The 24,999-nt window shown below is 41.0% G+C and overlaps 1 protein-coding gene across 5 annotated transcripts in view; it reads right to left on the bottom strand.

Moving 5' to 3' along the window:
- Positions 1-24,999, bottom strand: part of FAM13A (family with sequence similarity 13 member A) — a 167,059-nt gene that overhangs the window by 76,621 nt on the left and 65,439 nt on the right. For all 5 annotated transcript variants that reach the window (XM_064148581.1, XM_064148580.1, XM_064148583.1 and 2 more), the window contains one exon: positions 3,183-3,355. In XM_064148581.1, coding sequence (XP_064004651.1) covers positions 3,183-3,355 — 173 coding nt within the window. The remainder of the gene's footprint in view (positions 1-3,182; positions 3,356-24,999) is intronic.

Genomic DNA, 24,999 nt, shown 5'->3' with positions numbered 1-24,999 from the left:
GATTAGCAGTTTGCCCTGGGCACACAACTATAATAATGAGGCAATCTGAATGAGAACACATACATTATGTGCCAGTAGGGATTATGGGTATATACAGTTAATCCACCTATTTTAGTCAGGAAAAAAAGAACACATCAACTTCACAAGCACCATTTTCTTAAGATAACAGTTATGAACAGAAGGTGACACATATTTTATGCTCTGCAAGACTGCAACTGATACTTCACATATTTCAAATGATAGCAGCACCTTCAAAAATTTCCTGCAAGGAGGTATTTTATACCTTGGAGGAGGCTTAACAGGTCTTTCTATGTTGAAAAAGCCATTCTAGAAGACTTAATATATGGATCTTTAACTGTATGAAGACACATATGAGAGGTGTTCTAAATAGTATTGAAAATGACCAATGAACCAGAAGTCTCTCGTTTTCCTCCTGAAGACCTCTGCTCTAGTGTCAAATGAAAGTGACTGAAAATGTATTAAAGATCACAGTCCTTACTGGGGAGGAAGGTTTACAGCCTTAGTGTGTGTGGTTATTCCTTCACTGTTAAACTTGTGAACCTGATAAAGCTGGAATTCTGCATCTACCATTCTGTGCAGCCTTTCATGCTCTTCTAATCCACCCATATCATGGTGCCTGAGCATAGAAAGGGAAAGAAGCACAAGCATTTTCATGAAACAGCAAAGTATTATCATTGCCAAGAACAACCTTTATTCTTTTCTAACAAAGATCATATGATAGCCAAGACAGAGTCATAACGAATCCAGTAATTATGTATAATTAATGATAACACTTCTTTAAGAACTGTTTGTACTTTGTGACACAACCCCCCCCAGCAAGAACAGCAGCATGTTTGTAGAACACGTTATAATCTAGACATGATGCCAGAGCCTTTCTGCTGAAAAAGGTGGAAACTCCTAGTGTAGCCTTGCATGGAGACTGTACTAGGGAGTAAGAACCTCACTGTGATCTTAGATTACACAGGCAGGATGCAAGTCTGCCAAAAGCAGGGTTAAGATCGCTCCTGATATTATCAGACCACTAGATCAGTTTCAGGGAATCGAGGATTCTGACTGTTGCACACACAGCTGTTCCCGCACTGTGTTCTGCGCTACAGACCTCTCTCCTCTCAGGGGTGGTCCATGACCTCCTTTCATCTTAACCTGCATAACAACCTGCCAACCTGAAGCTAGGGAGAAAAACAATGAGCACTACTTACTCCTCCTTCAGCAGCAGCAGCAGGAGGTCACTCACAGAAAAGAAAAGAATCGGAAGCGAAGAACAGTGCAGATACCCAACCCAAGTAGGTAAATACGTACAGAAGTGTGATGCAGAATAGAAAACTAGGGCATTCTTGGACAAAATGGGATTACAAGAGAATTTAGTGCTACATCTTACTAATTTCCCAGATAAAATTAGAGACGTAGACATCTTTCACCTCAAGGCCTGAGCATGGAGATTATGCTTCTGCCTAATTATGAACACATCTCGTTTGGTGCTTAATGTCCTGTGTCAGTACTGGCGCAGCTGTCCTATACTTCCAACAGTACTCTTCCAGGGAATTAACACAGGGACATGAAAGTATGAGTTCCTACAGCAAATAATTACATCTTCTGGGAAATGCTGTCCTGCCAGAATCAGCTTTTCAGGACGCCTCATGAAACACGTCAGTCACACATACCCTCCCAGACACGAGACTCAGCAGTCTGTGTTTCAACTCTCCAACACTTCATTCCCCTTTACACCTTGCAACATCACATGTAGTGGAGTATGGGCAGAGACACACTTTCTGCCAAGCCCCAGCACACCTATGTAAGAGGCCATAACTTCTGACTCAGCCCCACATGCTTGGCTCTGCCTAGCTGGTAGAAGTGTGTTGCCTTCTCAGTTTTGCCAGCTGGCCTGACCTGGTAATTGTTTCCTAACTTACCTCAGTCAACAGGACTTGGGTTAACGAAGATGTGAAAAGGAACCTGATGTCTTCTGACTGCATATTTAGAGGCAGGCTTCAGGACAGCAAACTACATGGCTGTCACAGCTAGAAGTTAAAAAGCATGTATGCCTGCAAGGGCCAGAAACAGATTTGACATCTATGTTTCACTACTACCACCACTGAGATTCAAAATCCAGTGCTAGATTTTGTTCCTAATTTCCACTACCATTACGAACACCAAACCGTGGTGACAGTGCATTAATCTGCTAACTTGTCTCCTAAACTGAGTGCTGTCTGTCTGTGCTGGTGCCGAGAATAGCATGCCTCCGGCTTACTCAGTGAAGTCACTCAGTTACGTGTCTGGCAGCACTGCCTCTGCTTTGTGTTCTGCGTTGGTATGCAGGGACATTGCGGTGTCGTGTTTCACGACATGTAAATAGCACTCCCACATTAGGCCAATCTTGTATTTCGGTAGCACACAGCAATTTCCCACAGTAACCTGAAACCTTCATGTGCTGCACTAGACTCAAGGAGAAAGGGAATGACAGACTCAACTCAGTAGCCTAAGAACAATGCAAAGATACTGGTTCAGTCCGAAGTTCAGGGTAGGACTTTGTAAGAAACCACACTGCCCACTACCAGTTCACCTCATTGACAAAGTATCAGCATTGAAAACTCAACATACTCATTCAGACAGACACTCTTACAGATGCTCTAGATCGAGAGACTCTTGCAAACAAATTCAGCTAGACACTCACAGATACTCAAGAGATTACTTTTTTAACACTCTGTCTTGTCTGAACAACAGTAGCACTCCCATTGTTCCTACCAGAAGGAAAGCCTCTTGAAAGCTCCTTCATTTTGGGGCTGAGAAAGGGAAGGGTGTCAACCATTTGTTAACACTTAAACTGGACAGGTCTAGTTACTCAGAGGAGTCACCCTCCATTTTGGTGGCATTTTATGCTCAGTGTAATTTCGAGTGCCTGATCCTGTCCATCTGCACTCCTTCACCAAGCAGACCACTTTCAAATGCCTGAGAAATTATAGTAGAAAGACAAACTAAACCACACATCTGCCTTTGTAAGGAATCTAATGCAGTGTGTGGCTTCAACAGGAACACACATACTCATTTGCCTTACACTCCAGCAAACTTGACTTTTTAAGCATCAATGAGGAAAAAAGTGATGAAAATGCTCAGAGCTAGAGGTGCAGGTAGAGAACAACCAAAGAGAAAAAAGGAGCACTGACCTGAAGGAAAATGTATCACTGTTAATGAAGGAGATTTCGTCTGTTACATCCATCTCCTTCCAACGTGAACTGCCATCTGATAATCGCAGGCTGACCTGAGGTATTCCATCTGACAGGTGTGGTTGTGGCACTAGGCACGTTTGGCTGGATCCTTCCACTGTGGACTTTGTCATCTATAGAACAACAAAGAGAGAGAAAAATGAAACGTGAAAGAAGGAAGAGCAGAACAACATTTTCAGGTAACCTATAATGGAAAGGTACTCCATATCAGCGTGCAAACAGCAAAGAATATGACAAAGTGCAAAATAATAATAGTAAAAAAAAAAACATTCTGCTTGATAAAGACTGTTTAAAGAAAACCAAAGGTGTGTCCATTGAAAGAACAGAAGCAAGAGTGATTTTTTTTGTGGAAGTAAAATAAGCAGAAAGTTCTTTTCTGTATCACAGAAGACAAACTGAAATTTTTTCATTGAATTTGCTTCTTGACAACTGGAGAAACAGATAGCAAAATCACTTACACATCTCTTCTCAATCTCCCTCCTCTCCTCTTTAATAGCAACCAACGTGAACATGTGCCCCAGAAGGAAATTTCTTGGGCCGTGACAGATTGGCGTTCTTTGCCAAGGCACCCAGGACACAGAGTTGGAAGCTGGACTCTCTAAATGGCAGAATCACAGAATGTTAGAGGTTGGAAGGGACCTCCAGAGACCATTGAGTCCAATCCTCCTGCCAAAAGCAGGATCACCCAGGGTGATCTGCACAGGAATGCATCCATGTGGGTTATAAAAGTCTCCAGGCAAAGAGACTCCACAACCTTGCTGAGCAGCCTGCTTCAGTGCTCCATCACCTTCACTGTAATTAAGTTTCTCCTCACATTGAGGTGAAGCCTGCTACATTCAAGTTTGTTTCCATTGTTCCTTGTCTTATTACTGTGCACCACTGAAAAGAGACTGCCCCCATCCACTTGGCACCCATCCCTCAGATATTTATACACATTGATCAGATCCCCTCTCCGTCTTCTCTTCTCACGACTAAACAGCCCCAGGTCTCTCAAAACAAAGTTTCCAAGCATCACAGAGCTCATGTACAAGAACGCCAGGGCTCTTGCTCAGACCCTTCAGCAGAAGCATTCAGAACATAAGACAGTGCTGCATCAGACAGGTGTCCATCATCAGTGGCAGACAAAGGATGTTCAGGGGGAAGTAGTTTGTAACTGGACAGAAACATCTGAGTTTGTATCATCTCTCACTTTAAAGAAGTCATTCTGCTGTTGTGTTTGATCCCTTTTCCTCCCCTCCTTTTTTCTACATCTTTTCATCTTCTACTAAGTCCTTTTGAATGAGTCAGAAGTGTAAGCAGCATTATACTTATAGACAGATTTAGTGCTGTCTTCTTATCAAAATCCATCTTCTTAGTTGCTTTCATGATTGCTTACTGAGCTGATTGTTTTGTGACACTTCTGCAGTATGACAACCTCTTTTCTGAAAAGAAGAGCTAATTTGGAGCTCATCACTACACATACTTCTAAAATTCGTGGGGTTTTGTGGACATTAGTTGCCATAAAGTGACAGAAAATCAACTAATCAAATTTTCATCTGATACAGAGTAAATCAGAAGCCTCCTGTAAGCCACTTTTACTTTCCCCCACATTTCATGAATGGCTTGAGTTGGAACAGACCTTAAAGACCATCTAGTTCCAGATCCCCTGACATGGGCAGATCCACCTCCTGCTAGACAAGGTTGCTCAAAGCATCATCCAGCCTGGTCTTAAACACTTCCAGGAACAAGACATCCACAACTTCTCTAGGCAAACTGTTCCAAAGTCTCGCTACAACACTCACACTGAAGAAGTTCTTCCTAATGTCTAATCTAAATCTACCCTGCTCTAGTTTAAAACCATTGTCCTTTGTCTTATCACCACAAGCTCTTATAAGTAGTCCCTCTCCAACTCTCTTCAGGTCTTGGAAAGCTACTATAAGGTGTCCCTGGAACCTCTTCTTCTCCAGGCTGAACAACCCCAACTCCCTCAGCCTATCCTTGTAATAGAGGTGCCTCCAGTCCCAAATCATCTTTCAGGCCCTCCTCTGGACTTGCTCCAACAGATCCATGTCCTTCTTGTCTTGGGGCTCCAGAACTGAACACAGTACTCCAGGTTGAGTCTCAGAAGGGCAGAGTGAGAGAGCAGAATCAGCTCCCTTGATGTGCCAGACATGCATCTTTTAATGCAATCCAGGTTACAGTTGGCTTTTGAGGCTCCTAGTGCCAATTGCTGACTCTTGTCAAGAGCCTCAACCATCAGCAGGCCCAAGTCCTTCTCTGTCAGGCTGCTCTCAATTAATTTGTCACATAGCTTGTATTTGTGCTTGGCATTGCCCTGACCCAGGTGCAGAACCTTGCACTTTGTGTTGCTGAATTTCAGGAAGTTGGCATGGGCCCACCTCTCCAGCCTATCAAGGTTTAATTATTTTTTATTAGCAGCACATTGAGTATTTCTGGGTCACTACTGAAGCGGCTGAATAGCACAGCTTACATCAAAAACCACTGAGGGACTTCACAGAGAACCTGCGATAAACCAACCACATATTTTTTTGCTTTGTAGCTATTAATCCATAAAAAGTCTTTCCTTCTAATCACAAGACACCTGCTTCTTTAAAAACCTTTGATAATCCTATCAAGGCCTTTGGAAAACTCAAGTGCACTACATCAGCTATATGCTATACACATGCTCAATGGCACCTCTGACAAATATTGCTCTAAAGAGGTAATGCTGGTACCTCCTAATGACTCTCATTATCCCTCTGTTTATTAATTCTGTTGCCTGCTGTAGTTTTTACAAATCTAGACAGCAAGTCAGACTTTCTTGATCACTCCTAAACTCTTTTCCCACCTGGCTTACCCTAAGATTTTTGGGTAAAATTCTTGGGTTAACCTCTGTTTCATAATGCTTTGTTTAGCTTGCATCTGTTTGCTAATGCTTTCTATGTGTTGAAAAGTTTAATGGGACATAAAGTTGCTTCTTACTGAGCTCTGAAGAGAATAAACTGAAAAACAGAACATGTGTCAGAGGCAAAGGGAAACCAGAGAGATACACTGAGAGAGCTTTCCCACTGCAGCCTCTGGAGCATACACTCTTGGTGTGATCCTGCCTTCACTGATGTCAACAGACATTTTGCCCAGAGTCAAGATCTCACCTTTGGACCACTACTGGCTTCCAGAAATACTCTCCTAGTTCACTGCCTACAGTGGTCACTGACTGTTTACACCACAGGAACTGGGCACACAGAGTGGACACCAGGCCATAGCTGCTCTAAAATAGCAGTGGTGCTGTGATTTAAAAGGGGAAGATCATGTCTGCAGGGAAGAAGGGAGGCAAGGAGGCACACACTGTCAGCATTACAGGAGGGTATCACAACACGAGGCAGCAGGGCCTGTGATCTGGAAGCACCATCATTCTGCTGGAATGGCTGTTAAGCCTTTCTTCCTCACTGAGAACTTGCAGCCACTCATTCAGCTTTTCTGCAGGTGGAGGTGACTGCTGCCTGCAGTATCTGCTCAGCCTTTTGGTGCTGCTTCACCATTACCTGCTAGAGCTGATGCCATGCACACCAGGAAAGTTCACCTTCAGAGTAACAAGAAATGTTTGCTATACATAGGCACAAACTTCTAAACTGAAACAGTTCCTACACTGCCCTACGATCACTTGTGGGGGTAAGCAAAAAAGGCAACTTGTGAGGTACCACACACGCCAGCAGCCGAAGCACGGAACAGAGTAGGAAGCCAGTCTTTCTACCCCTGCCATACTTCTGTGTCCTTCTGTTAAGAACAAAATTAACAAAGCTAAATAGTTTTGCTACCAGATACTGTAGAATCTGGCTTACCCAACAAGAAGCGGTCAGAAACATGCAACATCTGCCAAACACAATGCACCAGATTCCCTACGGACAGATGCAACTGAAGTTCTTTTTGGGTGGTAGAGCTCTCAAGAGAATTTTTTTTTTGGCAGAATCTTTGTTCATACAAATCCATATGTTTCATGCAATGAAGTTTGAGAGGACAATATCTTACAAAGTGAGGAAAAAACCCTGCAAAACAACAATGCCAAAGGTTATTCACTAATCAGGATGGTACAGGAGACAAACACTTTATAAAGGGTGATCAGCCTGAACTGCAACCTCATCTGCAGGATGTGAAGGGTAGCCCATGAAAGCCCCAGGAGGGCTGTTACAAAGGCACACAATAAATCTGTAGGAAGTTCAAGCATCAGCTTGAAAAGAAACAAATAAACAAAAAAAGCCCCTAGGAAACTTGTTGCATGTTGTGAGACATTCCTACAGGCTGTATCCTGTAACACTGTAACAGGGATGGTAGAAGGTTTGGAGGTACCTCTGTGGACACTTCAATCTGCATTTTGCTTCCAGAGCAGGTAATCACTCAATGACAGGAGGATTCTTGACCTTTAAAAACCTCACTTGAATCTTTCTCTATTTCCCAGGTAAGGACTATTTTTAACCACAAGGCAGTAGTTTTCAGCTCATAATTTTCTTAAAGCACTAACAAACAGAAAGACAGTGCCTATTGATTCCACTTCCACCTTGTACAGTGGCTGTTTTCCTCTCTCAAGGAGACTTTTGGAAACACTAACAGGCTTTCTGTATTAGTTCACACTTGGTTTTATGCTGCTTTTAGTTGTGTGGGCTGGGTTTTGTGTGTCTGTGGTTTTATTTGTTTGGGTTTTCCCCTCAGATTTAGCAACAACCACCAAGAAAAGATTATCCTGACTTCATTGTTTATCCATTTGATCACTCTTACAAAGTCTAGTTGGAGGCAACTAACTAGCCTTAACGATCTGAATGATTGACCTGAATGTACCATCGGCAAGTTTGCAAATTACACAGACTCAGGAGTGACTGACATGCCAAAGGGTTGCACTGCCATTCAGAGGGATCTCACCAGGCTGGAGAAGGGGGCTGACAAGACCCTCATCCAGTCCAACACAGAAAGTGCAAAATCCTGTACCTTCAGAGGAACAACTAGTTCATGCTGGGGGCTACCCAGCTGGAAAGCAGCTTGGCAGAGATGGACTTCAGAGTCTGTGTGAACAACAAATTTACCATGAGCTGGCAATTTGTCCTTGATGAAGGCCAGCAGTGCCCCACACTGCGTTAGGAAGAGTGATGAGGCCACTTATGAAGTCCACATCTGTACTGGCACCAGTTCTGGGCTCCCTAGTGTCATACAAAAAAACCCGTGGACATCCTGGACAGAGTTGAAAAAAGAAACGTGGACATCCTGGATAGAGTCCAAAGAAGGGCAATGAAGCTGATAAAGGGACTTGTGCATTTATCCTCTCAGGAAAGGCTGAGAGAGCTGGGACTGTTCAGCCTGGAGAAGAGAAGGCTCAGATGGGATCTTATCAAAGTGTACAAGCACCTGAAGGGAGGGTGTAAAGAAGATTGAGTCAGGCTATTTTCAGTGGTACCCAGAGAAAGGAATGGAGGCAACAAGCACAAACTGAAACACAGAAAGTTCCATCTGAAAATCAAGGACCCTGAGAGGTCCTTTCAACCTTAACCACTGTATGATTTTGCAGTTTCCCCCCTGACAGTCTCATCTCTCCAACAAATGAACCAAACATATGAACTGCTGCACACAGAGATGCCTAATGTGCTAATGCATGTGTTAAAGAAGCATTTTGTCCCAGAAGAAATCTAGCTGATGCTGTCTGCCAAAAAAGAAATCTATGACTCTTTGGAGATACATAAAGTTTCACTTTAGATGACAACATCAAGAAATACAAGGACAACCCCAAAAGAATGGGGATGTTTTGGCTGAAGATCAAATTATCTGATATTTTTCTCCTGAAATTCTTTTCATCTGCTGAAAGCTTAACCTCAGACTGCATTTGAAGCATAATCAGTAAGCCTGAAACAAGTATTTTGTAGGTTGTTACATAATAGTTATAGGCTGTGGCTGCTGAAAGCATTGGCTATGGCAAAGTCTACTGCTTTAATTTAAAATACTTCTTCATTCTCAGCTAAATACAAGCAAAATAGAATCAGATGATACTGACAATCAAAGGGACCATTCCAATAAGCACCAAAGTGCAGACAACTAACCACACATCCTGCATTTGGCTTTCAAATTTTGCTGTCTCAGAAAGTTCAGATGCAAGGAATTGTGTCTGCAGTTTTAGAGACTAGACAGTTTTTATGACCAGTATAAACATGCAATATCATGGGAGTTGAAGAAAACCTTTCCCCCATAGGCACAGTCTGACCAGTCAAGGTGGCATCATCCCACACATACCACTGCCAAGATTCAGTTATGAAGATAACTGAGCGTATCACAGAGATGTTTCATTTCCTGTGAGATGTCAGAAGTTCCTGGATTCAAAGATCAAAGATAAATATGCCATATATTCTAAAGATCTGAAGTTGTATGGCAATTCTAATCTTTCTCTCTTGAACAGAGAACACTCCACACAGAGGTGAGTCTGGAGGAAAATGTGCCTATGCATGCGCACAAAGATACAAATCCTTAGAACAAGGCATCCTGCTTTTTTGAGTACCTCATTCATCTTCTCAGGGAAGAAAAAGAAAAGCTTCCAATATCCCAAGCTATGCATGAACATGTAAATAACTAGGGTATTTCATGCATGTCTGAATAAGTAATTATCAAGTCTAAATGCATAACTTTTTGAAGAAGCTAGCTATGAGCTTGTGTGTCACCACTGACAAAACAATAAAGATGTTTCAATAGTGCTGCTATCAAAACAACTTGGCATTCAAAACATACACTGCACATTTTTTCATTTAATACTGCATGAACATAGCACTCTCCTAGATAGAGAGAAGCCTCACTCAAAAAAATCCTAAATAAAAAAATATATATTCCTAGAGTTCTCTATCAAAATAAAGAGGTGCAAACTACCTGTTGAATGGTTTCATAGTTTGTCAGCCAGAGCTCTTTTGGCTTACAAATGTGTATACCAATACAAATATTCTGCAGGATAGAAAAGGCAATGCTTGCTTTGCAAAAACCTGGGCATGGCTGGCTGCACAATGCAGAGAAAATTAGAATGTTGTTCTCTTTCTCACTCTAGTCTGGCTAGCTGTCAGCACAATCCTTATTTGTCAATCTATCCATTCATCAGTGTCACTTGTGCTTCATAAACAGCTGAGAAAGGCAGACCACTTGCCAGATGCACCTCTTGCCTGACAGCTAACCGACCTGATTAAAACAGTTCTGTCCAATTAAATAATCAGGGAATGAACCACCTGGCAAAGTTATTTGGGCTTGGTATTTGGCCACTGATATGTCTCCGGATAAGCTCAGGAGGTGGACCAATGTGAACTTCATGAGGTTCAACAAGGCCAAATGCAAGGTTCCCACACCTGGGTCAATGCAATCCCCAGTATCAACAGAGACTGGGAGATAAAGCGATTGAGAGCAGCTCTGCAGGGATGGACATGAAGGTACTGGTGGATAAAAACTTGGACATGAGCAGTGTACACTCACAGACCAAAAGGCCAATCACATCCTGGGCTGCATTGAAAGGAGCATGGCCAGCAGGTTTAGGGAGGTGATTTTATCACTCTGCACTGTCTGGTGAGACCTTACCTGGAGTACTGTGTCCAGCTCTGCAGTCCCCAGCACAGGAAAGACATGAATCTGTTGTACCCAATCCAAAAGAGGGCTACAAAAAAATTAGAGGGCTGGCACACTTCTGCTATGAAGAAAGACTGAGAGAACTGGGGTTGTTCAGCATGGAAAGGAGAAGGCTCTAAGGAGACCATATTGCAGCCTTTCAATACTTTAATGAGGCAAGTAAGAAAGCTGAGGACAGACTTTTTAGTATGGCCTATTGTGATAGGACAAGAGGTAATGTTTTTAAACTAAAGGAGGGTGTCCTGGATTAGGGTGGATCCCTCCTCCACCAAACTCTCTGCAACACGGATTTTTTGGAAAGCTAGAAGAAAAGAAAATTGTCTTTCTTATAGTTTAAACTAAATGTAACAGTACAATGAGAATAAACTACTACAGAAATATAATAACCTTAAGGAAGATGGGGAAGGGAGGGGTCAAGCGGCATCAAAGCAGCAAAAGCAGCATCAGCCAAAACAGCGGCAGGGGAAGACAGCAGTGGGCGCAGCAGGAGCAGCAAGGGGAAGGTACAAGCTGTGCTTCCAGACATAAAGCTCTTAGTGCTCCAATGACATTTTATTAACTTATCCATTGTTGCCATTATATGGCCTACCTCTAGAATGTTCACTCTCCACTTCTAAGCTTCCACTTCTAAGCTTCTCTGTTCCAAATTCCTTTTTTAATGTCTGGGCTATAAATCTAGCTCAAACAGCCACAGGAGTAATTTCAGACTAGATGCAAGGAAGATGTTTTCTTTTATGATGAGGGTGGTGAAACACTGTGTCAGGCTACCTAGAGAGGTGATAGACGCCCCATCCCTGGTCAGGTTGTCTGGGGCTCTGAGCAATCTGATTAGGTGAAGATGCCCCTGCCCATGGCAGGAGGGTTAGACCAGATGACCTTTAAAGGTCCTTTCAAATTCAACCCAATTTATGATTCTACGTCCTGAAGCCTAGACTGACCTTAAAGCAAAGGAACAGTTATCTTTAGAAAGACTGCTTTAAGAGCTAAAATTGAGCTTGTGCTCAAAGATTTGGTGAAGCATAGATGCAGCTCAGAAAGTAATAAAATGTAAAAAAGTAATTAAAAATCACTTTGTTTTGTCACTTCACCTACCACCTGCAATACTGGTTTTAAAACCACGTAGGCATACAGCTGACAAGTTCTTCTCAAAGAAGAAACACCTAATCTTCCTAAAGTACTGACACTGGGAAACAAAGATCAGAAGCTCTATAATTCTTATCAGAGAGTCAGCACACGTAACAAGCAATAAACACATACTTGCAAAACACAGCTACCAGATTTGTTCCACACTCAGAACCAAGTCTCAAATGCTTTCTTGATGAACAACCACACTGAAATCATAAAGTCATGATGAATGCAGTCATCATCACAATCTGTGCAGCTGCCACTGACAAATTTGGATTTCTCTTACTTGTATTTTTAGTCACTGGATCAATTAAAGCACCTCCTCTGTACTCCACCCTACTCAGATATCAAAAGTTGTACGTTTGATGCCATCCTAAAGTCTATGAAGCTTAAAGTTCAACCAAGTTCTGATGTTTCGTGCAAATTCCTGTGTCTTCACGAGAGCAAGACCTTTTAGATTCAAAGAGCCAAGTGTTATCTTCCTTCAAACCACAATCATCACAGCAAACACCCTCAGAAAACCCATGAAACTCAAGTACAGTAAGCAGATACCACATTTCGAGCTTCAGAGTTAGTCCACTTGTCACTGGCTCTCAATTCCATTATTTTGCTTCAGTAAACTTTCTCAAAGTTAGTCATATCTCTGTTGTAGACCTGTCAAAGCCCTCAGGATTCAAACTGTACATGAATTACTTGTGCCAGACTTAGGACCATTGTCTTGTTTGTGACTGCTGTACTGACTTTTGTCCACCTTCACAGAATCACAGAATGTTAAGAGGTCGGAAGGGACCTCCAGAGGTCACTGAGTCCAAGCCCCCTGTCAGAAGTGGGATCACCTAGGGTAGTCCACACAGGAATGCATGCAGGCAGGTGAAGTTTTAAATGAATGTTGTAACAACTTAATTACTAATGGTGTTGCAGATACCCAAATCACAATAAATTCACTGTCTCTTACTGCACCAGATCCATAGAGCTAATACAAATAAAGAGCAGGAGACACTTGTTTTACTTTAAAGTTAATAGACATTATTCTGAATGTAAGCTGACTTCCAGACACTTCTCTATCAAAACCCATTTATTAAAACTTAAGAAATGCTGCTGACAGAAAAATCTGAAGCAAAAGAAATTTACACAATATGGCTGCTTTTGGTCTAAGGCCACAGGAAACCACTCTAGGAAGCTGCACCAGTGCTTTATCAGGCCTGTTCAACTTAAGATGGCTCCAAGGATGTATTTGAGCTCATATTCACTGTTCTTGGCACTAGCAAGATGAAAAGAAGATGCATAGGAATCAGTTCCTGCTAGTCTTATCTTTAAACAAGCCTATATAAATGGGGTATCCCAAAATCTGCATACTTTTGCTACATAATTCAACTCTCTGCACTAAATTTAAAGCACCAGTGAATAGGACTGTACAGGTACCTAGTCTTTGGGCTGTTACATCAGTCTGCAGATGCATTAGCTGGAAAACACCTGGTTAAATGTGTCTTCTTTCCAGAGCCGCTTCGCAAATGCTCTCTGCGTAGCCTGCTCAGTGAAGTCCTCTAGCACAGGATGCACAGAAGAGAGAAGCCCTTGTCATGTGTTCACCATGGCTTCACTTCCCAGTGTTTACACATCACGTGTGTCCCCACACTTAGCTACTTGGGCAGTAGCTATCTCAGCCTGAACTGTCCATATGACTAAGACCACACACAACAACATGGAGAAGCTCCCCAGAAGACTTCAATACTGACTCAATGTTTTCAGCCCATTAGCGCTAATTCTCCAAGACAAATCATATAACTCACTGAAACCTTTTGCCACCAGTGAAAATGGCTTTACTGTAAATACACTGCTGTGTGACATGATGGAAAAATACACCTAATGTAAAATACTTTGATATCAAAGTGCCCATTTATTATTGCCTGAAACAACTCAGAGTACAGGTATTTAAAGACAGCAAACTTTGCCTGTTTTCCTTGTGCGGCTGGCAATTCCAAACATTAGTGTTATTGATTAAGCACTTTATGAAACATGACTGACAATCCAGTGCTCAAGTGAAGTGAACAAACAGTGCTGGAGACACTTCTGCTGGGGCAGATTCAGCAAACAGATTTTAAATTCTCCCTGAAGGCTGAACATTAAAATGGTACACTCCAGAAAGATGTAATTTGAACCCCAAACTATCTTGTCCTAAAACCATAAAATTTGAAGAAATCAACCCAGTAATATTATCTTCAAACCTGGGACTCTTCATGGTACACAACAGCAGGTTGTTGGAGTGAACAAGCAACACATTAAGGTCCCTTCTCTGCAGAAGGCCAAATGTATTTAAGGGAATCTCTTCAGCTTCCTACTTTGTGCAGCTCTACAGGCAGCTCTGTCAAAATTCTTCAAGTGCAGCATGCCTGAGATGAAGGCCAAAAAGTAACAACATCTATGGGTCTCAAGCCTGGACATACACCAAGCTCCAAGCAACCACCAACAACTGCACGGCAGCTCTTTACAGAAGGAAACCTAGCACTGGCAGTGTTCTGAATGGGACTGGAGAGAACTTTCTCCAAGCAAGGAGGAAGGAGTATGATTGATATTGATAATGCAAGTCAGGGGGCTGCAGATGCAGCAGAGAATAGTGGCCCATAGCTAAGTGCACAGCCAGTTGACTGCAAATTGAAATGAAATGTTTAAGTCTCTGATTTGGCAACTGCACTCATCAATGAGGAATCTCGGACAAAGGCATGTTGAGAACTCCCTGAAGGACTAAAAAAGCCCCCAATATCTCACAAGCAAGACAAACATGCATGCATACCTTCACACCCAGACTGCCTAATTTTGAAGTAACATACAGGAAAAAATACATAATAACAACAATGCCTTTTCCTTCTTGAAGTAATAATAATTTTTTAAAGTTTTCTGGGACAATGAAAGAATCCTCTCTTGCACTCTCTCCTAGAGATTTCTATCAGCTAACAGTTTGGCACATTGCTGTGTGTCAAAGGTAAAAATGAAGCCTCAGTTGCTATTCTGAATGTAATCATGGCATCTCCACAGATGCAAGCATAGCATAAGCATTCTTATCTAAATCTTAGAGCTCTCATCTGACTAGAGAGACACTGGTACTCTGGGAATGCCTTCTGCCTTTCATTCAGCTGATTTCTTTGGACTCCCCTTACTCTTACAAGAGTAAGAAGCACCAATATGGAGAGGTGATCACAATCAGAGGAGAGATGTAGGAACAAACTTAGAAAGATGACTGTGGTGATAATTCCTGTTTTCAGTTTCCCATAGGGCAGACTTTCTGCTCATATCTGTATCCAGCTACTGTTCAGAACAATATTGAGAGCAATAAAAATGGCAGTAGATTACTGCAGTTACAATGGACATAATTTGGTATTTCAATATATGCTTACAATAAGTATGCCACCTCCAGTGAAGGAATTTTAAAGTAAATGCTCTATGAATATTAGCTGTGCTGTTAAAGGGCAAATGTTAATGAGACCACCAAAAGCCAGGTAACAGAGGGAAATCAGTACTCATCACTTGCCTTCATCCTTACCATGGGTTAACTCTCTGAGGTGTAAACAAGTAAGTGTTTGCCAAAGGAATTCTGCTTTACAAAAGTGTTAAGCTCTGCCAAAACTCAGAGCTGCTCCTCTGAAGTCCATGTAGTAGGTTGGAAAGTCTCAAACTTGCTGCTAAGAAACCTGTCTTTCTCCACATATGGTACTTTTCTAATTCACACCATGCCAACAAAATACACAGTAATGAAAGAATTTGCTGCCTAAGAGACACTGTTGGCACTGGCCTGAACTGTACTATATCTCATAAAGTGCAGATAAGCCCTTCAAGGAAAAATAAATCAGTTTTACTTCTGTATTTCTCCTGTCCTGCAATACTGTATGGTCCACCCATCAACAATGGAACCTGAAGAACTGAAATGACAACTGCAAAGTTTCTCTCCAGCTCCCCACCCTCCAGTCACTTTTCCTTCTCAGCACTAAAGAATGCTGTTTATGAACTATATTAAAATGAAAAACCAACTACCAGGTTCAGGTCTAAGAGATTTTGAAGAGGGGCTGGGGAGCAGCACTGTGAAGCATATCAATAACTGGCACTAAGCATACCTGAGCTCAAGCTGTATGTTTATTTATGGCCCTCTGAATCAACACTGGGTAATACAGATATGCTGAGACTCCACTAGAAATTCCACTAGACCATGCAATAATCTGGCAAGAGAATATTATTAACTTCCTGTTCTTGGAGCATTCACCTCTGACCCAGAAAAAAAAAAATCAAGGAATACATTTTGTACTATAAGAGAATCTTCAAGGTGATGTCATAGGCTTTTGTCACCTCCCATTTTCATGGCATTGTATCTTCATTATGAGCCTATCTGTAATTTCAACTACAAGTCATTGCAAATGACTCAAGTGAGTAATGTAGGTGTGTGAGATCAGATTCTTCTGCACTTGCTAGCAAAAATTGGAAAGTAACATTCCTACAGTTAGCATAGGATCAGGCTTGCCACTGACTGAGCACTATTAAGAAGAACATGAAACAGTCAGTGACTGCAGGAATCAGGCACTACAGTAATTGCTTTCATCAAGCTGAATGGAGATGAAAAATAAGAACAGCACTATGTGAACTAAAAGCAGAAAACTCTCTGACAGAACACACAACTGCTCTGTCACAGATTCTCTAACAGCATTGATGTGTTTCAGTGTATGAATGCATTTAGTTTACACAAAATAGAATCATAGAATCAACCAGGTTGGAAGAGACCTCCAAGATCATCCAGTCCAACTTATCCCCCAGCCCTATCCAGTCAACTAGACCATGGCACTAAGTGCCTCATCCAGGCTTTTCTTGAACACCTTCAGGGACGGTGAGTCCATCACCTCAGGAAATAGGAGATCTGCTTGGTACAGGCTGTGGCAAATCATCTTATTTGTGCTGGGAACGTTTACAGTTTATTCCAACACTTGCAAATCTACTGTCCCCTCTTGTCCTTCAATCTATGCTGCGTTTTGCAAGCCACGATGAGCAGAAGGCTGTAGTATTCCTCCTACAAACTGGCTGTTTTCTTACTTTGCAGTGTATTGTCATGTTAATTAAGACAAAGGGAAGAACTCACCCCATTAAAAGAAAAGATGCAAGTTGAAAGCCAAAACTACTAGAAGGTTCCAAGCGGGTCTAACAGACACATTTTCACGCTGACATAGGTTCCTAAGATACCTGGAAAACTTACAAACAAGCTAAACAAACCCAGAACCTCAGACACAGCTCAGGCTGGACATTCACTGCTGCTGATGTTTTATTCTTACATATTAGCTCCTGAAGGACTAACAGTATTCTTTGGATGTTGCTCTTTAAAACCCAGGAAGTAGAAAGAATGTGCTCATTTCCAGTAATGTCACACTTCAAACACTAAGTATAGTTTGGGATTATTAAAAAAAAAACCTCGTGAAGTTGCAGCTTAAAAAAATGAAGTCATTTAAGATACTTTTTATACAATCACACTGGTTCTTAACTCTGCTAGCAGAGTTAGCAATAGCTAACAGAGCCTGCAAGTGTACATCTTCACAGATTTGATTCTGGTGGTCTCAGAACACCAGGGGATTAGAATTAAAAAATAAATATAAGTCACAATTTTCAAATGTGAGTATTTAGAATCAGGTGCCTGCATTCTACATGGAGTATTAAAAATGTCAAAACTTAATCAAGTCACATTTGCAAAGACTTAATGAGCAGATGTCTGCCTGTGCTTCTGCTAAGAAAGGTTATGCAATTACACTAACTTTTGGACTTGCAGAAAAAAGAATGTAATTACCAATATGATTTTCTGTGCATCTCTGAATTACTGAAGCTTGAGAATTACTTGAGATTTCTACTGATTCATAGTCAGTGTTGCTTGTGAAATTCGTGAAAGTATGGGACAAAATCTCTTGTGCTTTAAAGACTGACTTCCTTTGAAAACAGATAACATGGCTAACACAGCTCTGGAATAAATCAACTTGGAACCATAAAATGCACCCTATGGACAAGTGCTACCTGAGCATGTCTCCTCTAAACCATTATGTACCTCCTGAGAATGTTGTGAGGAGTAAGGCTTATCAGCAAATGCTCTTATATGAACACAAAGACTCCAGTGCAGCATGCTGGATACAAAACGAGCTCAGGCTTTGTTTTGCTCAACTGTGTGTGCTCAAGGATCAGTGTAACCTGTTTACATCTGAAACATTACCCAAGTTCTGCTTACTGTCAATAGCTGCCAGAACATCCCTTCCCACTCACCACAAAAGACAACGGCGCCTGGAAAAACTGCCATCTCTAATCTATCAACTCTGACTGATGCAGCAGAGTCTTTCCAAAGGTTCAGAGTACCCAGTCACTGTGCATCAAAGTCCCACCATCAAGCCCTACTACTGTCACTACGGGCAGTTTTCTACTATCAAGAAAACCTGGGCGAAAGCAAATAGTCAGCATCTGCACAACACGCTGCCAAAACTCAGGGTTTGAGCTAAGTTTATTTAATGACTTCTATGCAAGACTTCAGGAGATCTTGGGGAAAGCCAGAGACCATTCCTTTAATTTCTTAACTTCAATAGGCAATATTTATTGGCAAATGTTCTAGTTAGAAGCATGTCAGCCTAAAGCAAAGCTTCTATCCATCTCCTACATCTGTGAATGCAGCAGATCTAAAGAATTACAGATCTTACACTATAACAATTTCCAGTGCCCCATCCTAAATCACAGGCTATCATTTTCAATGCTATGTATTACCACTGCACTAAAATGCCTAAACTCTTTACATTGCTCAAACAGCTGAACAAGTCTGTAAGCTCCTCCAGGCATGCTTGAGACCAACTTTTAGCTCTAGGTTAACACAGCAGTGCTTCCTGACTGGCAAGTAAGATTCTTAGGCAAGATTCTCTACAAAAACTAATAGTTATAAAAAACTACTACAGAGCACATCTGACTTGTCCACACCCTCCAAAACAGAAAAGAACTCACTTCATTCAAATTCCAGCCCAGTGTTCTTACACCTAGATTGGATGAATTATGCTGGCCCAAGGAAAAGGTCCTCTTCCCTAGGAAGGTTATTCCGTTGTCAAACCGCCTCTCTCTGACTGACTCTCTGTAAGATACAGAGAATCCCATACAAAATGCAGATTTTACAATGCATGAGACTCCACCTCAATAAAAGTGTTAAACCCATTAACTATGGAGATCTCAATGATTAGAAAAGATTAGAACATACCTAGAATACTCTTTAACCTACTTAATCTTCAGGACAATAATCCTTTCATGTCAAGAAGTGCTGACGCTAATGAAGACAGGTGGTTGAACAGTCCAGCTCCTAGCTTCCTCCCACATGAATGAAGAAACACAACAGGTCAAGGGCATCCTTAAAGGAGAGACTAAATCATAGGCAGGATATAAGATACTTAGCAATGTCTCTTGCTCAGTTACTCTTCCTGCTCTTATTTATGTTTATCTCTTTGGACAGACAGACTGACAGGGATTACTGCTGGCAGGGTGAGAGTGTTCAATTACATATTTATTTTCAATCATGTACTTGAATTAATTTTAGGGAGATGACTAACATCAGCAGAAGAGACTGACAAAGACCCTAGCACAAAAAGACCTCATCTCCCACACTCTGAGTAGTTTGCATCAGTGACTCCAGATCAGAACCTTGGCAAATTTTTGGTACTTTTCAAGAGAATGAAAAAATATTTGTTACAGTAGTTCAGCTTTAGTTATAAATTGTACCTTTTCTTCAGACATAAACTGGGTAAGTTCCTTCATCTGTTGCCATTACCAAGTAAAATGAATTCATACAGCCTACTTGCATCCTGACTGTTATCTGGCTGGCATGCAAAGTTCTAACTGAATAGAACAGTTTTGTCCTTTTCAACAAATTGTTGAATGGACATAAAAGTGGTTACATTTCAGCACCAGTCAACTGCAGATCTCAAACTGCGAATTTACAGTCTTCTGTTTTTTCAGCACAACACCACACTGTAACACAAGAGTTTAAATGCATCTAATCACAAATATCCCAGGAAGGAATCAGGAGAAAAAAGTTAGCATAAACAACAGTTATACACTGTGCTCCATTTTAATGATAAAGATAACCTTATTTCCTGGTAATTTGGTATTCTAAGACATCTTTGTTTACAATCTCATTATTACTGCTGTGCTCACCCTCTGTTTCCTACTCAGGTCAGCAATAAATCTCTTGATGGCCTCACAAAATGCATAATCATAGGAAACTGGCCTGTAGGATTTTCGGTTCAAGTTTAAAGTGCTGCTAGAAACCATCAGATCTGCTTTGTTAGCTATTAGTACCTAGAAGAAGTTCTTAATTAAATTAGAACTTTATTAATGTGAATTTTTTTCTTAGCCACAGCACAGATTAGTTTTTTTTACAGAAACATGGAGTCAGATTACCTTCTGCTATAAGGAAGGTACAGCTAATGCCATGACTGTCAGCTCACTGACTCTTTGCAAGGGCTCTGAAAGAAAATACACTTGTTAGTGCAGTGATTAAGGCTGCAAATGTCAGTACTAATTTTTCATTAATCATAATAGCTTGTAAATAGAATCTGGTAGAGATAAAGTCACGAGTGGTGAAGGGAAGATGGACTGCTCACTATCTCCTTAATTGAAAAAAACACAGGGGAAAAAAAAATAAGGAAAAAGTGACCTTCAAAGGACAGCTGTAAAAGCCATGTTTATAACAAACAAAAGAAGTCATTTCTCCATGGAAGAGGAAGAAATTTGTGGCTCTCTTTGTCAAGTGACATGTTGGAAGCAAACAGCTTACACATGCTCAAAGGGCACACAAGACAATCACTAAACACATAAACACCACCGAGACCAGGAAAGTCTCTGAGAATAGTCATGAATCAGTAGAATAACAGAAGGAAACACCTTGCTGCCCTGTTCTTACTCCTCCCAGGACATCTGCTTACAGCCAGTGTGGAAGGCAGGACGTAAAGCTAGGTGGACATGAAGTCTAAGTCAGTACAGACACTGTTATGTAGGATGAACAACTTTTAAGAGGATTATTCAGTGAATTCAATGCTCTGAATGATTGAAGAAATGATGCACTATCTGATTGCACTGCGATAGCCTTCAGCAGCTGACTCTTTACTGGGTCAGCAGCTGTACAGCACAGAGGAGGGAGTACTCTGTTTCTCTCAGCAGCAACTCACGTAAGTGTGCAATGCAGCCTTTGTTCCAGGTAGGTGTTATTGGGGTCACATCTGTGATTCCTCCCCAGGCTACAACAAAAGCACCTAACAGTATTGTCCACAGACCAGCACACAAGAAACACTGAATTTCAGAGTTTCTGGTTCTTCTGGTGAATATTACTCAAGACACTGCTGTTGTCTGCACAGAGTTCTCTGAAGCACAGCAGCTCAGATGTGACACACAGCAGTGCTGTCAAAGGTGCCAACACAGAAATAGTATGGCCACAGCAATTAAGAGAGCTAATCCTTCTGCCATTCATCAGATGAAGAAAATACAGAAACTCTTCCCTCCCTCATGAAAATAGTTCCTAGTTAAGGATCTGTAAGACAAGGGAAGTGTCAAATTACCTGTATTTTTAAGACTAAAATTGTGTGGTTCATAGCAAGGGGATTTCCAGAGACATTTTCTAATTCATGCCATTGCAGGTACTTTCATGAACATTAGTAACTAATATTTATTCAGATATCAATTCATCACAGGGTCATCATTCAGTGGCATGTCCTTTAGGAAAAATAAACACAATTATTTAACATGAACAGTAATTAAAAAAGAAAAACAAACAACAACCCTCTTTGCAATGGATTTTTGTTTTTGCAATGGATTCTCTTTACATGTTGTACTCAGAAAGTGATGACAGCATCCTTGTTAGAAGGGGAACAACTTTGGCAAAGCTGTCAAATATTCTCTTATCTAAACAAATTACATAACAAAGACTGAAACAGCCAGGATTTATATATGGGAGTTTTGCTTTGGTTGCTATTGGAGTATAGCAAGAAAAGTAAAGCTGACTTGATATCTATTTGCTGTTCTACTACACTTTAATGACCAGAAGTAATAACCAGAATCCAGCAAAGCTGTTTCAGACACAAGTAATAAAAAGCCAAATCTCATAGTTTGCAAAAACCACATGACTGCTTTTCAATATGAAACTAATACCCTATTGAGTTCCCTTTTTATTTCCTTTTGTTCTTCCAAGACTATTTATATACATAACCTTTTACCTGAGATCGTATCTCTTACTAAATAGCTAAAGGTTACTCTGTTTCACTTGAGTACAACCTTAACCTACTGCAATTATTTCCATGAAACATGTCCAAAGGTCATGAATTGTGACAGGAAAGCAAGAGAGAGACATGGAAATCCATTTTTTAAAAGAGAGGACTGCAATACAGGAAAGTAAATGACAAACATGGTAAAAATCCTGTGATACACCTCAGTGATTGCAACTACATCTGAGGAACATTGTGGTATTTGAGGAAAAGAAAAGCATGTCTCCATCTGTCCAGGTTCACTGGCTACTGAATGCTGCAAAACCTTAAACTGGTAATACTGGGACAGAATATAGTTCCAGAACTTGTAAAAGGTTACAAAGACTTCACTGAGTGAAAATATTCTTCTTCCTTGCCCATCCCCACTATTTCTAAGTGCTTGTCATATGTTAGCTGGCAGGGTTAAGGTGTCATGCAATAGGTTAATGACCACAGCTCAGCTTTTCAGGACTGAGGTACACATAAGGAGCCTGCAGCAGCATTTGAGATTAAAAATACAAGCCAAACACTTACAAAGTGACACAACCACACTGCTCTCTTGCTGGGTGTACCCAGCGTGTGTGTCTGTGTGTTCAATAACAATAGAGCTAAGATCAGATCCAGGGGAACATTTTATTCTCTCCTGCAACTCTGAAAACTGCAATGTGCTTTATTTACTGCAATGCTATTCATAAACAGAAAAGGTATGATCAAAAAGAAGAACATGACCTAGCTATGGGAGAAATCCAGGCTCTCCAGACCTGCATCTCATGTTACAGTTGCTTAAAATCAGTCTTGGAAAAGCTAAATTGCATTTCTGATCTAAAAAACAAAATAAAAGGGAAAAAATGTTTGTCACACATGGAATTCAGCACAGTTACTTTTAAAAGGAGTACCTGATGTTGAAATAAATTAAGGAGTCCTAAATGTTTTTGTACCGTTCTGATTATTAGTGTAAGATTTCCAGCACACAGAGAACACAACTGAGATGCTGACTGCTGGCAATTAAGGTCAAATGCTGCTAGGATCTGCTGGATAGATCAGATTTTCAGGAGCTACATATTCAGACACATACAGAGTGTCTGGCTCCTTGTGTCCCTTACATCACACACTCCTGTTGCTCTTAAGACTTTCCTGAGCTCTGATTATTATTACATTAATTAAGTCTTGGGGCACCAGAAACCCTGCAAAGCAGTGATGTTGCAAGCACACCAGCTTCTACTGGCCAAACTGTAATCTTCAGAGCACTCAAAGGTGCACTGAAGCTAACAGGCATTTCACTAGTCTTTTAATAGGAAAAAGAACTCATTCAGTGCCAAGTCATGCTGAAGTGTTCCCACCTTGAAAATACTACAGATCAAGTTAACAGCAGAAGTCAGTGAAAATTAAACCCCCATGGGCTGAAATATGTTTTACACTTCTTCGTTTTCAGTCAGTTTTGACTGCCTGCAACACGTCCTTGTCACAAAGACAGCACTGTCAATTTAAACACAGGGCATAATGCTGATAATTTTGTGTAACCTGATTAACTGAATGACTAATCAATGAGAAACTGAATAAACACAGGAGGATCTCTGAGAATTGTCTCAGCAAAAAAATTCTCATCCTCCAACCAACCTCTTTTGTCCCCCCTCCGTGGCTACAGCAAGGTTGCTCAAAACCAGCTGGCTAGAGCAGTGGCTCACACACTTATTTCACTGTATCTTGTTTCTTGGTGCTGACTTTGATACTTCCCTTTCAGATGATGCTCCCAAGTGCTAAATCACAATGCCACCCCTCCAGAGAAAACACATTAAACCACATCAAATCCAAATGAAACAACAAAGAATAAAAAACATTTCAAGTAAAACAACTGCACATATAGTCTTGGACATACACAGCTCTTACTCTCTCTACATTTTGGCTACGTGGTGTTATCATGGAGCAATGATAACACCAATGGTATTTCCTTAAAGAAAAGATTATGAAAGTGTAAAAGCAAAGTTCCTAACCATCTCAGCTGCAAAACTTGCCAGCTCAACAACTTACAGTATAGTAAAAATATGCACAGCAGGTTAGGAAGATATGTTTGTACACGCATGCATCATACAACCTATTCCCTTTAAGGCAGCAGTTTTGTCATAATGTGTTAAAATGAAAATACTGTTGGTGAAATTATAGCTAAAGAAGTATTAGCATCATATTTAGCATAAGAGAGAGTTCAGCATTAACATATTTGTGTAAATATTCAGGATTGCATCTGGTAACACTGCGAGTGACAGATTTATGAGCTCATGAATGCTTTAATGAACTTCAAAGAGCAGAAACATTCTGTTTCACTAATACATACATGGAGTTGTCAAAACCAACAGATCTAGAAGCACTGGAAAGCTGTTTCAAAATTACTCAAGGAATTGTTTGGGGATCATCTGTTTTCTTGCTTGCCTCTCTGAATCATAGCCTAAAGATAATCATTTCAGATTGAATCTGCTATAGGTGAAGGGTTTAAGGGCTTATAAACTTTCCCCTACAAATCTCGCATTGCTCATTTCCTGTCAGCTTGCATCTTAAAATGTCATTCAGGCTGAATCATCACTATATACCCTTACTACAAACATGCCCATCTGCTCACTCATGGACAACTGTGTGCTGAAGAAATACTAAACAGAAAAACAGAGACAAATTTCCAGAGGTGTTCCTTTTCTTCATGCACTTTCCACCCATCTTCCCATCTCCCATTGAATGCAATCCTCCTGTTGGAAGCTCTCTGT

The sequence above is a fragment of the Pogoniulus pusillus genome, chromosome 9, assembly GCF_015220805.1.
Source record: "Pogoniulus pusillus isolate bPogPus1 chromosome 9, bPogPus1.pri, whole genome shotgun sequence".
Lineage (NCBI taxonomy): Eukaryota > Metazoa > Chordata > Aves > Piciformes > Lybiidae > Pogoniulus > Pogoniulus pusillus.
This window is presented reverse-complemented; position numbering and strand designations above follow the sequence as displayed.